Below are 14,881 nucleotides of genomic sequence, written 5' to 3'. Positions count from 1 at the left end.
TTAGACGGTTTATTCTTTCACTCTCACCCTTCCATGGTCCTTCTCGCGTGACCAGAGAGCAACAATACCCGAAATCCGAAGGTGCAAACAATTCAATGTTTATCAGGGTAAACTTCCAGCAAGCTTAAATTCAAGTTCGTTTTTCCTTATTTTCGAATCCCAACTTACTTCCTATTTGCCCCTAAATTTATATAGAAATATTCACAGCTACACCTTAACCAATCATTGCCTCTACTAAAATTTACCTAGCCAATCCTAACAAATTGTAACATGATTAGCTAACCAATTATATCCCACCACCTTCATTAGTTTACACCCAGCAAAATTAATTATACAGCAGACAGAAACAATCACAGACCAGACAGAGACCATGCAAATAAACATACAAAACAATACAGAAGTGAGGATTTCACAACTACATTTCTACAGACATAAGGGTTTCTCAGCTGTGTCTATTAATAAGTAAGTTCTTACCAGACAGAAAACTATCAAACTAAATTTCCTTTCATATCTTCTAGGCTCTTCCCTTTCTCTGGAGGTGATAGATCGGATCACCTTCCTAACAGCTTCTGATTGCCTTATTTCCATATGACTAAACAGGGACTCAAACTGTCCCAGTGAGAGAAGGCCCTCACACAAATAGACAATTATTTTGATTCTTTCTTTTATACCTCTGTAAGTAGCTAAGGGATAAAAACACACCTAAATTCTTAAAGTATAGGCCTTTGCAGACAGGCTTGAATATCTATATCCTAACGTGTTAAGCACATACTATCCATATTAATATATGTAATTTGAATCATACCTATTGATCATGTAATACATTAGCCCAGCATATATGGGTGAACACTTCGAAATAGATTTTAACCAGATTGATCCATAGTTATTCCCTGTGATTCAGTAGCTGTGAAAGGAGTGAAAAGCCATCTGGGACCCCACCACGCTCTGGTCTCAAAGTGAGCCCATCTCAGCCAGCCCTAGGAATCTGGCCCAGTAAATTTAAGAGTGTTTTAGAGAATCTGCATTGAGTCTCAGCTGGTGCAACATGAGCATTGGAGTTAGCAGAGGAAATTGCATGTTACACCAATGTAGCGTATGCCTAGGGGTAAACTCTAGCTCGAGGAGACAGACCCAGGCTTGCTCTGCAAAAACTTGAAGTGTGGCCACACATGGGCAAGCAACAGGACAGTCTCCCTGCCCCGACTACAATCCTGTCCAATCCACAGGTACACACTCAGGGTGGCCAGCCTCTCCCACCACCACGGTAACACGTCTATTTCTAGCTGGATGAGAGCTAGTGTGACTATGTCTTCTCGAGCTGGAACACTCACCTTCCAGCCCCAGTGCAGACAGACCCGTAGGCCCCTCTGCACTCTCCTGGCCCCACTCGAATTCAGCCCATGGACTTTGTTCCACTCATCCAATGGATACGCGTCACCTCGGGTTCCCACGGTGACTCAGATGCTATCAGGGCAGGAGGTCAAATTCTGAGGATTTTAAGCATTGCCGCCTCCTAATCTTCGATAACTTAGACAGGAAGCCAAGTTGACTCATGTCCTGTTACATTATATCGTATCAACCGACAGCACTGCACGCAGGAAAGCACTGTTTTCTCAGCATGCCCTGCTCTTCTTCCTTCTGCCCTACCACTTCTCCCAGCCCGAAAAGTATTTACCTTGCTGAGTACCTGATACCCTAAGGGGGAAAATGACCACAGTGCAGAGGGCCTAGCACTTCACAGAATCACAGAAATGTGGAGTTGAAGGGACCTCAGGAGATCAAACAATCACCCCCATGCACTGAGGCAGGACCAAGTGCATCTAGACCATCTCTGGTAGATGTTTGTCCAATCTGTTCTTAACCCCCCACAATAACAGGGATTCCACAGCCTCCCTAGATCACTTGTTCCTGTGCTGAACCATCCTTAGAGTTAGAAAGTTTTCCTAATATCTAACCTAAATATCCCTTGCTGCTAACTAAGCCAATTCCTTCTTGTCCTACCCTTGATGGACATGGGCACCAATTGATCACAGTCCTCTTTATAACAACCTTTTGTATATTTGCAGATTGTTATCATGTCTCCCATCAGCCATCTTGTCTCTGGACAAAATATGCCCAGTTCTTTTAACCTTTCCCCAGATATCTGCAGCTCCAAGGCCACTTGTATCAACACCATCGGGAGCTACCGGTGTAAGTGCTGGGCCGGCTACGTGCTCTCCACCAGGAACTCAACCATGTGTGAAGGTGGGTCCTGCCACGAGATGCATGGAGGGGGCAGCTGGCAGAGCTGGGAAGGGCCTGGGTTACACAGGCAGAGGTCTTGGCCGAGGGGGCAGCTAGCTGGGAACTGGTCTGGGACAGTGCGCCAGCCCCCTACCCCCCATGGACGGGGTCCCTCTGGGTCTCAGCCTTAGCTGGGGAGGGTTCAGCTTCCAGGCTCCCACCTCCCTCCAGCCCAGCCTGTCCGTCCACTGCGGTGTTTCTGTTTGTCTCAGAGCCACAGCCACCAATGTGCCTGGGTCTGGCTTCCGGAGCGGAGCAGGGGCTGTGCCAGGGCCAGGCCAGGATTACACCAGAAGCAGGACAGGGGGAGTCAGCAGGGCTGCCAGGAGCCAGGCGTCTCTTCCCTAGGGTTGCCAACTGTCTAATCACACAAACCCAAACACCCTTCCCCGAGGCCCCTGCACTGCCTACTCCATCCCTCTCCCTCTGCCGCTCACTGTCTCCCACCCTCACTCACTTTCCCCAGACTGTGGCAGGGGGTTGGGTTGTGAAAGGGGGTGCAGGCTCCAGGTCAAGCCTGGGGAATGGGGTTGGCATGCAGGTGGGGATGTGGGGTTCAGGCTCGGGGATGGGGCTCAGAGCTCAGGCAAGGGGTTGGGGTGCAGGAGGGAGAGCGGGATTCAGGCCCTGGAAGGGGGTTTGGGTGCCAGAGGGGGCTCAGGTGGTGCTTACCTTGGGCAGCTCCTGGTCGGCAGCACAGCAGGGCTAAGGCAAATGTAAAGGTGGGTTCTCCCCAACGGGCAGAGGCATCTGTACCCAGCAGGTTTCTCTGCAGAGCAGATGGAAACACTTCAGGAAGCCTCAGAGATGGGAGCAGGAGGGACAGGCAAAGCTGAGTGTAAATGGATGGGAGAGAGAGACAGAGTGAGATGGGGAGGAAGGAAGGGATTTTGGAGCAGCCACACGTTAAACTGTTGGCAGCACAGGACTGGCATGTGCACAGAGATCAGCCAATACAGAAATTCCCAGACAAAAACCTTTGCTGATGGTATTACGGTGACCCCTGTAAACCTCATTCAAGATCAGGGAAATTCTGTGTTGGTTTCTTTCATCGCTAGGACTCGATCCTCCTTATCCCTCTAGCAGAGCGGAAGAATTACTTCTTGTGTCTTGCTTACAACACTCCCGCTAGTACAGGGGTTCTGAAACTGGGGTTCAGGACCCCTCAGGAGGGAATGAGGGTATTACATGGGGGTGTCATCAGCTGTCAGTCTGCATCCCAAACCCCCCTTTGCCTCCAGCATTTATAATTGTGTTAAATGTAAATGTAAATGTTTTTAATTTATAAGGGGGGTTGCACTCAGAGGCTTCCTATGTGAAAGGGGTCACCAGTAGGAAAGTTTGAGAACTGCTGTGCAAATACATCCCAGAATGAGGTTTGGTTTTTTTGCAACAGCATTACACTGTTGACTCTTATTTAGCTTGTGATCCTTGGCTTCATGGTCTGGGATACCGCCTTGGGAGGGTTGGGAGGGTACTTCAGTCAGGTGGAGAAAAAGATCCTGGCTGTTGGGGAGAACCGAGAGCTGTGTGCTCTCCTCAAGCTCATCGTCCTCCTCCTCCTCCTCATCTTCTCTGTCCGCAGAATCCTCAGGCATGGCAGAGATTACCCCCTCCTCGAAATCCACAGTCAGGGATGGGATAAAGGCGGCGGCCCCACCTAGAATTGCATGCAGCTCAGCATAGAAGTGGCATGTCTGTGGCTCTGCCCCGGACCTTCCATTTGCTTCATTGGTTTTCTGGTAGGTTTGTCTGAGCTCCTTAACTTTCACATGGCACTATAGTGAGTCCCTATTGTGGCCTCTCTCTATCGTGCCCCTTGAGATTTTTTCAAATGTTTTGGCATTTCGTCTTTTGGAACATAGTTCTGCTAGCACGGAATCCTCTCCCCATACAGTGTTCAGATCCAGTACCTCCCGTGCCATCCATGCTGGAGCTCTTTTTCGATTCTCAGACTGCATGGTTACCTGTTCTGATGAGCTCTCCATGGTCACCTGTGCTGATCACCTCTCCATACTGGGCAAACAGGAAATAAGATTCAAAAATTCGCAGGGCTTTTCCTGTCTACCTGGTCAGAGCATCTGAGTTCAGACTGCTGTCCAGAGTGGTCACAATGGTGCACTGTGGGATAGCTCCCTGAGGCCAATATCATTGAATTGCAGCCACACTAACCCTAATCCGAAATGGCAATACCGATTTCAACACTACTCCCCTTCTTGGGGAGGAGTACAGATATCGATATTAAGAGCCCTTTATATCGAAATAAAGAGCTTCATTGTATGGACGGGTTTAGCGTTAATTCCGTTTAATGCTGCTAAATTTGAAATAAACGTGTAGTGTAGACCAGGCCTTATTTAGCTTGTGATCCACTATGACCCCCAGAGCCCTTTCCGCAGTGCCCTTTCCTAGGCAGTCATTTCTCATTTGGTATGTGGGCAACTGATTGTTCTTTCCTAAATAGAGAACTTTGCATTTGTCCTTCTTGAACTTCATCCTATTTACTTCAGACCATTTCTCCAGTGTGTCCAGATCATTTTGAAATTTAGTCCGATCCTCCACAGCACTTACAAGCCCTCCCAGCTTGGGATCATCCGCAAACTTTATAAGTGTTCTCTGTGTGCCATGATCTAAATCACTGATGAAAATATTGAACAGAACCGGACCCATCACTGATCCCTGAGGGACCCCACTTGTTATGCCCTTCCAGCTTGACTGTGCACCACTGATAACTGCTCGCTGGGAACGGTTTTCCAACTAGTTATGCACCTACCTTAGAGTGGCTGCATATAGATTGTATTTCTCTAGTTTGTTTGTCACGTGAGACAGTGTCAAAAACCTCACTAACGTCAAGATATACCATATCTACCGCTTCCCCCAGCCACAAGGCTTGTTATCCTGCCAAAGGAAGCTGTCAGGTTGATTTCACAGGATTTATTCTTGACAAATCCATGCTGACTGTTATTTATCACCTTATTATCTTCTAGGTGTTTGCAAATCGATATCAAACCTTCTAAAACTTCTGTAGTTTTGCTAGTGGCTGGTCCCCAGACTTACACACCCCTTGTCTTCCTGCAGGAGAGCACTGAATCTACAGATCATATACTCTGATTTCTTCTGCTGATTTTCATGTCGTTTCTTTCCAATATGCACTTCCGTGTCTCTCTGCATCTTCCTTCACTTCCTCTTTCCTCTCCCAACACGAGCACTACAACATCTGTAAAAGACGTGCCAGGGGATTCCTCTCTGGCTGCTTTCTGTCAATGCATCCAGCACCAATATGAACAAAAAAGGGCTTAGTCCCAAGCCTTGATGTATTCCAGCTGTTACTAGAAACTGTTTCATTTCTCACATGAACCTTTCGCTGTGGCAACAGAACCATTGTACATGTCCTGGACACATCCGATATAAAAGCTTTATTCAGTCAATGTGAGGTGTCAGGATCAGGTCCCTGCATAAGGCAAACACCAATGTCGATCTCCCTTCTGCAGCTGCAGAACTCACCTCTGCCCTGGGTCTCTCTGCAGGGAAAGCGGAGCAGCAGGAGCAGCAGTTTTTGCTCTTTCTTTATTTCAACATTAGACAGTTTCATGTCCACGTCTGGAGATGGGAGTGCGGCGTTATCACTGGAGATGAGAGGCTCCGCCCCTTAAATGTGCCCTGCAGGCTAGTGCCCCTGAGTGTGCCCCAGAGCCATGCATGCTGCTGTGCCAGGTTAGGAATCTCACTGGAGGGGAGGGAGACATATAGATACTCCTCAGACAAGACCTGTGCCCTCCACTGCTGTGGGGAGGGGGGGTGCACCCACTAGTGGTGTTTGTGTGAGTGCTCATTTGTGTTATCCACCCGCATGCGCCGTCTAGTGTTCAGAACCGTTGTTGTTCATCAGAGGTGCTATACTGCTAACAGTTAATGGGGATTCTCCTTCAACTCATGTGTCAGTGACCTGAGTGTTTCAGGCACCAGGATCTGTGCCCTATCCCTGCCCTGCCAGACATTTCTGAGCAGCTGCCTGATGCAGCATAGCGACAGCGTAGGAAACCATGGGCTTGTGACAATGTTGTTCCATGGCATCTGTAATGGAGGGATGGGGGAGCAGGAGTGAAGAAGGAAGGACAAAGGGTTCTAGCCCCAGTTAGCTTCAGGTCCCAGTGGGGTCCTGAGTCAGCCTCAGTGGACCTCCCTTGTATAGGGCTCCCCCCTCTGAGAGCATTGCTGCCTCCTGAACTGGCATTGGCTGTGATGCCTGACACCCCCTGGGAACACGTGGGACGTGGCACCTGAACCCCCGGACTCCTCGCTCCCAGGGCTTTTCCTTTCCTGTCCCCAGAACATGACTCTCCGTTTCAATGCCCTCCTGAACAGCACCTCCCTCTGGGACAGCAGAGACACGGACAGGGGTCGGCCGTGACCGTCCTGCTGCAGAGCGTGGAACTGGCTGCACTGGCCACTGCTCTCCGGTCTCTGGAGACAACACAGAACGTGACGACAGAGTCTCTGGGTGAGGGGGGACGTGTGGCTCTCAGCGCCACCTGCTGGCTGCTGTGAGATATGGGGTTACACTCTGTGCCCCAAATCCACTGAAAGTTAGAGCCTATATATCATTGTGATGTGAGCCTGTGTTCAGTACAGACAGAGAACAGCATTGCCCCTGCACCAGGAAATATAACCCAGCCCCGCCAGTGCCCCGAGGAGCAACAGCAATGCCCGAGAAGGGTTTAAATGTGATATTTGGCTTTCCACCACCAGGGGCTGCCACGCTGAGCCAGGCGCCTCCCCCCACCCACACTACTCCCCCTGCTGGGGACGCAGCATCCCCAGGGAGACACGGCCAGAATGGGGGGAGGGGATATGGGAGGGGTGATCAGGCAACTCGCGGGGGAGAGCACCAAACTTCCCCCTCCCCTAGTGCAGAAGAGCTCTGAAGCCCCTCCGGCTCCAAGCGGAGTGGGAGGGGGGTGGATCTGACCCAGAATGGACAGATTCCCAGGGAAGCAGTTTCACAGCGAGGGGCTCTGTAATTCCTCCCCCCACCCCTTGCAGCTATCCAGAAGTGGCTCGTCACAGGGAACTGCAGCCAGCACAGCGAAGTCTTCAAGCTGAGAGCTCACGAGGAGACGATGGACGTGCACTGTGATGCAGTCACTGGGGTAGCCACACAAGGTACCATCCTGGGGATGGCGACACCCAGGGCCCAAACCACGGCACAGAGCGGTTCCCTGGCACCGAACTCCAGTCTGGGTTCCCCCGTTCCTCCCTCCCTCCCTCCCTCCCTATGGATCTCCAGGCCGGCCCCGGCCTCAGTCTCTAGCCCTGGAGTGCTCCTTGCTGGCTGAGCCAGTGGTTCTCAGGCTTTGGGCCATGGAGCTGGCACCTTCGTTCCTGTCTGTCCCACAGCTTGAGCCCTGAGCAGTGAGGATTTGGGGGTGCAGAGGGGAGACAGCTCATGAGAGGGTCTCTGGTATGAAGTGAGCCCAGAGAATGGAAAGGGCAAGAACGCCCTAGTCTAGATAGAACCCCAAATGGAGACGTAGGGGACCAGAGTAACGTGGACCCTCAGCTGCCTATTCAGGGCCCCGAATCCTCATTGTGACCCCTGGGCACCTGGCCAGCTCATTCTTTGCCATAGCGACTCCATCTCCCTAACGAGGGATCACCTCATCTCACAACAGGTTTGGAGACTGCTGCTTTTATTTCCTACTCCATCCTGGACTCCATCATCAGTGCAAGACGTCTCAGCGAGGGAAATCAACCAGGTGGTGGGAAGCTGGAGAAGAGTCACCTCAACTCCAGGGTGGTGAGTGGGGCCGTCGGAGACGGGAGACCCATTCCCCTCTCCAGATCCGCAGACTTCACCCTGTGCCACAGACAGGTGCGCGGAGGGAGATCCCCTCGCTTTGCTCCACAGCTGGGGCTCCAGAGGGGTATATAGAAGGCACCATCTCCTTCTAGGTGTTTGGACCGTGCTGCCTTTCTGGCTCCTGGTGGTCCTGAGAAGAGGAGGCCTCCTTATTCCTGATGCACTGGGGCTGTGTTACTGGAGGAGGTTACCGGGGGTCACAGCACAACACAGGGCTGTGCAAAGTGCTCTAGGGTAAGAGCTCCGCCTAGCTCACCCCTGAGCCGGAATAACTGGAAAGCCGCTTTGTGCAGATAGTGGGGTTCAGGGAGTCAGCATGAAACTCTTTGATATGGTAATGAAGTGGTTAGGGTGCGTATGTGTATGTGTGCACGCAGCACTGCCCTCTGCTGGACGCTGTCGGAACTGCTCAGCTCACATTCCTTATGGTGCTATTGGCTGGCAAGGATTTATCACCCTTTTTTTCCAATAGCAGGGCCTGGGCTTTTGCAGCAGCAGGATCTGTGTTCTCTCTCTGCTGCCACTGGGATGGCCCCAGTGGGCACTAGAGGCTGCGTGGGGAGAGCCGTGGAGCTGTAGGTGACCTCGAGTTTGCTATAGCCATGGAATAAAAGAACCGACGTTCTGTGGTCCCATGAGGATGAGGATGATTCTGTGGTGTTTCCAGGCCAAAAAAGAGGAGGAAGAGGCTCTCTGCATCTACTGGAAAGTAGTGGCCGAGAGCGGCAGCTGGTCTCCGGATGGCTGCACCGCCGTGCACACGAACAGTACTCACACCACCTGCAGCTGTGACCATCTCTCCAGCTTCGCCGTCCTAATGGCTCCCATCGCAGTGACGGTATCTCACCGTGAGACTCAGGTCACAGGGCAGGACCCTGTGCTCCTCACTCAGCCATGGGCAAAGCTCTCCCTGGAGTCACTGGAGGCTTTGCTGGGGAAAAGGCTGAGTCGGAGCTGAGGGGGCTCGGCTGGGGTCACTGGTGATTTCCCCTTTGCTGTGTTACAGGAGAGTTCCCCACTGACCATCATCACCTATGTGGGACTGACCCTCTCCCTGCTGTGCCTCTTCCTCGCCATCCTCACCTTCCTTCTGTGCCGCTCCATCCGCAACGTCAGCACCTCCCTCCACCTGCAGCTTTGCCTCTGCCTCTTCCTGGCCGACCTGCTCTTCCTCACCCCGGTGACCCGCATCTGCCCTCAGGAACGGCCTGATTCTCCGCTGCTCTGTTCCTCCACTCGCAGCAGGTCTGGGGTGTGTGGCTTTGAACCCCTTTGTTCTCCCTAGATTCTGGGCTGTGCAGGACACAGGGAGTGTTCCTGGGGGGATGTTTCCACCCCATTAGGCCCCTTCACACTGGTCTGAGTGGTCTGAGTGTCCCCAATCCCTGGAGTTCAGCCAGTTCTATCCCTATGTCACACTCTCCCTGTGCCTCGATTCCTCTCCTACGTGACTTGCCTATGGTCACCCAGGGACTCTGTGGCAGGGCTGGGAACAGAATCTGGATCCCCTGAGCCCTCCTCCCCTCCTTTAACCACTAATCTCCGCTCCCTTCCTGCATCAGCAATGTGCACCCGCAGGACTCTCCAGAAACCAAGGTACCTTCCATCTCTGGGTCACGGAGCACTATACCTGGAGAGCTGTGCTAACAAGAATCCCGGTGTCACTCCCCCCTCCCGGAAGGTCTCCCTCATACTCAGCATTTCTCTTCCCCACCACAGTGTCCCGGGGCTCTCTCTCTCCCAGGTGGTGTGTGCTGTCATTGCTGGCCTCCTACACAACCTCTTCCTGGCCTGCTTCACCTGGATGTTCCTGGAGGGGCTGTACCTCTTCCTCACCGTCAAGAAGCTGAAGGTCGTGAATTACACCAGTGCCAGCCGGTTCAAGAAGAGATTCATGTACCCGTTCGGCTATGGATTCCCAGCCCTGGTGGTGGCTATTTCTGCAGGGGTGAATCCTGAAGGCTACGAATCTTCCACACAGTACGTTCAGCGCCCATCCCGAAGGGGAGCTAGGATGGGGCTTCCATGTGCTTGTCCGGCTCACCCCAGGTCTGACTTGAACCTAGATTTCCCTGCTCACCCTGCCTGGGAGCTGAATGTCCCCCCGGGACCCTTCCCATCCCCAGGGACACTAAGCTGCCCCGAGCGCTGTAGTTGAGGTGCCCCCTGTCAGACATCTGCACTCCTCACCCCACTGATGATATGGAAGAACAAGCCAGAAAGATCCCACTGGACTCCCAGCTCCCAGGCTGGGTTTCTGGGGCCGGTGGGTAGGAAACAAATACACCTTCTTACTATGAGCAAATCCCTGAGCATCCCCTCTCTAAAGTGAGAGACTCCACTAAAACGGGGCGTGGTCTGTTCTAGACACCCCAGGCTAGATCCTCAGCTGGTGTAAATCAGGGCAGCTCCACTTCCTTCAGTGCAGCTAGGCCAAGGTCCCTCCGCTGCATGTCTGGCCCTCCATCAATACTGGCCCATCCACCAGAAAGGGTCATTTGAGGAGGTGGAAGAGGAAGTGGTGGCTGGAAGCAGGACATGCTGAGGTAGATGGGGAAGGCTGTTTTCCTGCTGCCCACAAGAGAGTCGGCCATGTCACAGGCAGGCTGAGATCCATCTCGCTTTTGAGAGCCAGCTGCCCTGTGATACCTCCTCTCTGCACTCAGGGCTGAAAAAAGGCAGTAATCCCATTAAAGTCACTTTCTTCTTCCTCCCTGTCTGTAGCTGCTGGCTCAGCCTGGAGAGAGGCTTTCACTGGAGCTTCCTGGGTCCAGTCTGTGCCATAATCCTGGTGGGTACCTCACTGAACCACATTCTCCTCTCACCTCTGTGACCCCATTGATTTAAGTGAAGCAGGGAGGGGAAGTTGGCCCATAAAACATAAGGAAAGACCCACTTAGGTCCCACCTGGCTCATCGGCTGTGGTCTATCCCTGAATGAGTCCCTGTGCTGTATCCCCAGGCCTGCAGCCGTTACTCGGGCACAGCTCCCAGGGACGTCAGCAGGAGATTTGCCAAGTGAAGACAGAAGAGTTTGGTCTAGTTGAGTTAATGACCCAAGGAACAAGGAAGGGAGAGGGCTCCACTCTGCAATGTTTTTTGTAGGGGAGGAAACAAGTGTCCCTACATATTCCTCCCTACCCCTGTGGAAGTTGGAGGGGGGTGTAGAATTTGTTACAGTCTGAAAATGGCAAGGAGTATTCTACAGGCAGGATCTGGAATCTCTGAGCTGGATCCTGCTCTCAGTTACACCAATGTAAGCCCCAAATAACTGCTGACTGCACTGGAGAGGCTCCATATTGAACTCTGAGCAGCATCTGGCCTCTGTGATCCCATTGATCCATCTCAGCCCTGGCTGTGCTGCCAGCTCTATGCAAGGGGACAGACCGAGAGCTTCCAGGGGATATTACGGGGAGGGGATAATTCCCACCGGAAATGAGCAGTCCCCGGTTGTGCAGTGTTTGGCTCGGTCCTCTGGGATCGTTCTCTGCCTCAGCTGAAGTCACCGGCCCCAGATGGGATGTTTTACAGGAAATATTTCCCACTGTTCCCACAGATAAATATAATGTTCTTTGTGCTGACCCTGTGGATCCTGAGAAACAGACTCTTCTCCCTCAATGCAGATGTGTCCACTGTCAGAGACCACAGGTGAGAGGGCAACAAAACAGTCCTGGAGGGTCAGATGTCTTGGCACTGGAGGGGGTGGGGGATTGCAGGAGGGGAACAGCATATCTAGGATCCATAGGAATGAATTCCCAGTGTGTTTGCATTGACAGTAAGCCTGTCCCACATAGGAAAGCCAGGGATGGAAGCTCCACCCCACTCTGCCCGGATCCCCCTGACCCAATTGCTCTCCATAGAGTTATTGTAACGGGATCTCTCCATCTGCCTTTATCCAGGTTACTGACCTTTAAAGCCATCGCCCAACTCTTCCTTCTGGGCTGCACATGGAGCCTTGGTCTCCTCCAAGTCGGCCCAGCAGCCATAGTCATGGCCTATTTATTCACCATCGTCAGCAGCCTGCAGGGAGCCTTCATCTTCCTGGTGCACTATCTGCTCAATGGCCAGGTAATGCCCACGGCCCATCAGTGCCCACCCAGCGCCTTCACCGGCCTGGCAGGGACTGGGGTCAGCGCTCGTTCTCACCCCAAGAGGCGGGATCGGAGGCGTTCAGATTTCCAGCCAAGGCTGCTGATCTGGTGGATTTGTAGGCAGCCCGCACTGCCTTCCCCACACAGCTCCTGGGAGCAGCCAGGGGCATTAGACACAGCGCAGCATTAAGCACAGGCTGGGAGGCTGGGGCTTGTTTCCCTCTGTCAGCGGGAGCCCTGTGCCAAGGGAGCCTTTGAGGATGTCATGGTATAAATCCCCACTCTGAACCTTAGCGTCCAAAAGATGGGTACCAGCATGAATTCCTCTAAGCTCAACTACCAGCTTAGTACCCGTAGCGCTGCCACCAACCAGGAATTCCAGTGCCTGGTACACTCTGGTCCCCCCAAGACCTTGCCCGGGGACCCCCAAGACCCAGTCCCTCTGGATCTTACCACAAGGAAAGTAAACCCTTTCCCCCACCGTTGCCTCTCCCAGGCTTCCCCTCCCTGGGTTACCCTGGAAGATCACTGTGATTCAAACTCCTTGAAGCTTAAAACAGAGAGGAAACGGCACCTTCCCCCTCCTTCTCTCTCCCCCTCCCAGACTCTTCCTGAAAGAGACAGTAATTCTAACACAGAGAAATTAACCTTTCTCTCGCCTCCTTCCCTCCTTTCTCCCCACCAATTCCCTGGTGGATCCAGACCCCGTCCCCTGGGATCTCACACCAGAATAAAAAAACAATCAGGTTCTTAAACAGGAAAAGCTTTTAATTAAAGAAAGAAAAAACAGTAAAAATTATCTTTGTAAATTTAAGATGGAATATGTTACAGGGTCTTTCAGCTATAGACACTGGGAATACCCTCCCAGCCTAAGTATACAAGTACAAATTAAAATCCTTCCAGCCAAATACACATTTGAACTCCTTTCAGCCAATTACACATTTGAACTCCTCCCAGCCAAATACACATTTGAACTCCTCCCAGCCAAATACTCACTATTTTAAATCTATAAGAACCTGTATCAGGGAGATTGGAGAGAAACCTGGTTGCACGTCTGGTCACTCTCAGCACCCAGAGAGAACAACAACCAAAAACTAACAGCACACACAAAGACTTCCCTCCCTCAAGATTTGAAAGTATCCTGTCCCCTGATTGGTCCTCTGGTCAGGTGACAGCCAGGCTTACTGAACTTGTTAACCCTTTACAGTCAAAAGAGATATAAAGTACTTCTGTTCTATTAACTCCTATTATCTGTTTATGACAGAGGAGCTCTCAGAGTTTCGCTTTTTCAAATACGGTGAATGTGGCTCACTCCGAACAAGGACGAGCTCGGACTTTCATCCGCCTCCAGTGTCAGAGCAGCCGCCCCAGAACAACTCTGGCTGCCAATGCCTGCTTGAAACATCCTGCCGGCTCCCAGGGAGGCTGAGCACAGGGAAAGACATCTGTCTCTTTTGTCTTCTGGAGACCAGAGCAATGGCTCAGCCCACAAATTAGTGGTAGCGAAGTGAGAACCAGTGCAAAAGGACTCTTTAAACATGCAGGGCCAGGCGCACGAATGCTACCCAGCCCTGTTGTGCTTTGATGGGGCAGAGGAGCCACAATCAGGTGGCAGATCATTCCCCTGACAGAGCGGATCTCCCTAGCAGAGCCAACTACTGCACCAGTCACACACTCCATCTGCCATAGGGGAAGACACAATGCTACAGGGTCTTTCAGGGATCTTAGACCAGTGGCGTAGGTTGGAGCAGTCCCATGGATGCTCTAGTTTACACTAGGGCCAGCAGAGACCAGAATCCAAGATAAGGGGCCTATAGTCAGCTCCGTTAGGCACACACGCCTGTTCCCCACACACACATGCTGCCTTCCGCCAGGCAATGCTTGGAGAGAATCTAGGCTGTAATAGTATTAACTTGTGGAACTCACTGTCTCAAGGCATTACTGAAGCCAAGAGCTTGGCATGATGCTTAAAAAAGACTGGACATTTATGGCTCCAATTCACCCGGCCCCTTGAATAACCACTCACACTAGTGCAAAGCACTTTTACACGCCCACATTGCACTGGTGGGACGTGGACCTGGGGCCCTCTCTCTGGGCATCACATCCATGCCCTTGCTGTGTGGAAGCAGCAGCTGCATTATCTGACAGCTCAGCAGCAAAGGGCAGAGGCAAACTCGATGTGAGCCCTGGGGAGTATTTCCCATTCCTAATGCTATGAACCTTATTTAACATGAGCAAAGTCCCTCACAGTTTATACCACAAGTACCACTGCAACCACCCCCAACAGGGCCCCAGCCTTAGAAACACCCCATGGCCAATTGAGACCCATCCCCAAATACCACAGGATGACAAGTCAAGGGGGATGAATTAAAAAAGCAGTTCAGATATACCCAGCCACACTGTAACCAAGGAGGAATGGTACCAGGCTACCACCAAGAACCCATGGGTTCTAATCCCATCTCTTCTACCTACTGACCTTAATATTTCTGTGCCTTTCACAGCCATTACTAACCAAGGCCTCAGACCCCAGTCTGAGGGCAGGCCACAATTGTTCACCCATCTTGCAGCAGTTAGGCAAGGTCACTGCAACCAGAGCTGGCGATAGAACACAAGTGCCCAATACTGCACAGCCAAGTCTTGTCCATTTCCCC

At 52.0% G+C, this 14,881-nt stretch overlaps 1 protein-coding gene across 1 annotated transcript in view; it reads left to right on the top strand.

Annotated features, from left to right (window-relative positions):
• Positions 1-13,659, top strand: part of LOC127030058 (adhesion G protein-coupled receptor E3-like) — a 32,126-nt gene extending 18,467 nt beyond the window's left edge. The window contains 11 exon segments of the mRNA XM_050915966.1: positions 6,611-6,668; positions 6,671-6,781; positions 7,324-7,443; positions 7,953-8,152; positions 8,808-8,978; positions 9,147-9,328; positions 9,872-10,120; positions 10,865-10,931; positions 11,696-11,787; positions 12,039-12,207; positions 13,495-13,659. Of these exon segments, the coding sequence (XP_050771923.1) occupies positions 6,611-6,668; positions 6,671-6,781; positions 7,324-7,443; positions 7,953-8,152; positions 8,808-8,978; positions 9,147-9,328; positions 9,872-10,120; positions 10,865-10,931; positions 11,696-11,787; positions 12,039-12,207; positions 13,495-13,659 (1,584 nt within the window).
• The last annotated feature ends 1,222 nt before the right edge of the window (positions 13,660-14,881 follow it).

Source organism: Gopherus flavomarginatus, chromosome 10 (assembly GCF_025201925.1).
Source record: "Gopherus flavomarginatus isolate rGopFla2 chromosome 10, rGopFla2.mat.asm, whole genome shotgun sequence".
NCBI lineage: Eukaryota > Metazoa > Chordata > Testudines > Testudinidae > Gopherus > Gopherus flavomarginatus.
Note: the sequence above shows the minus strand (reverse complement) of the source record. Positions and strands in the feature narration are given on the sequence as shown.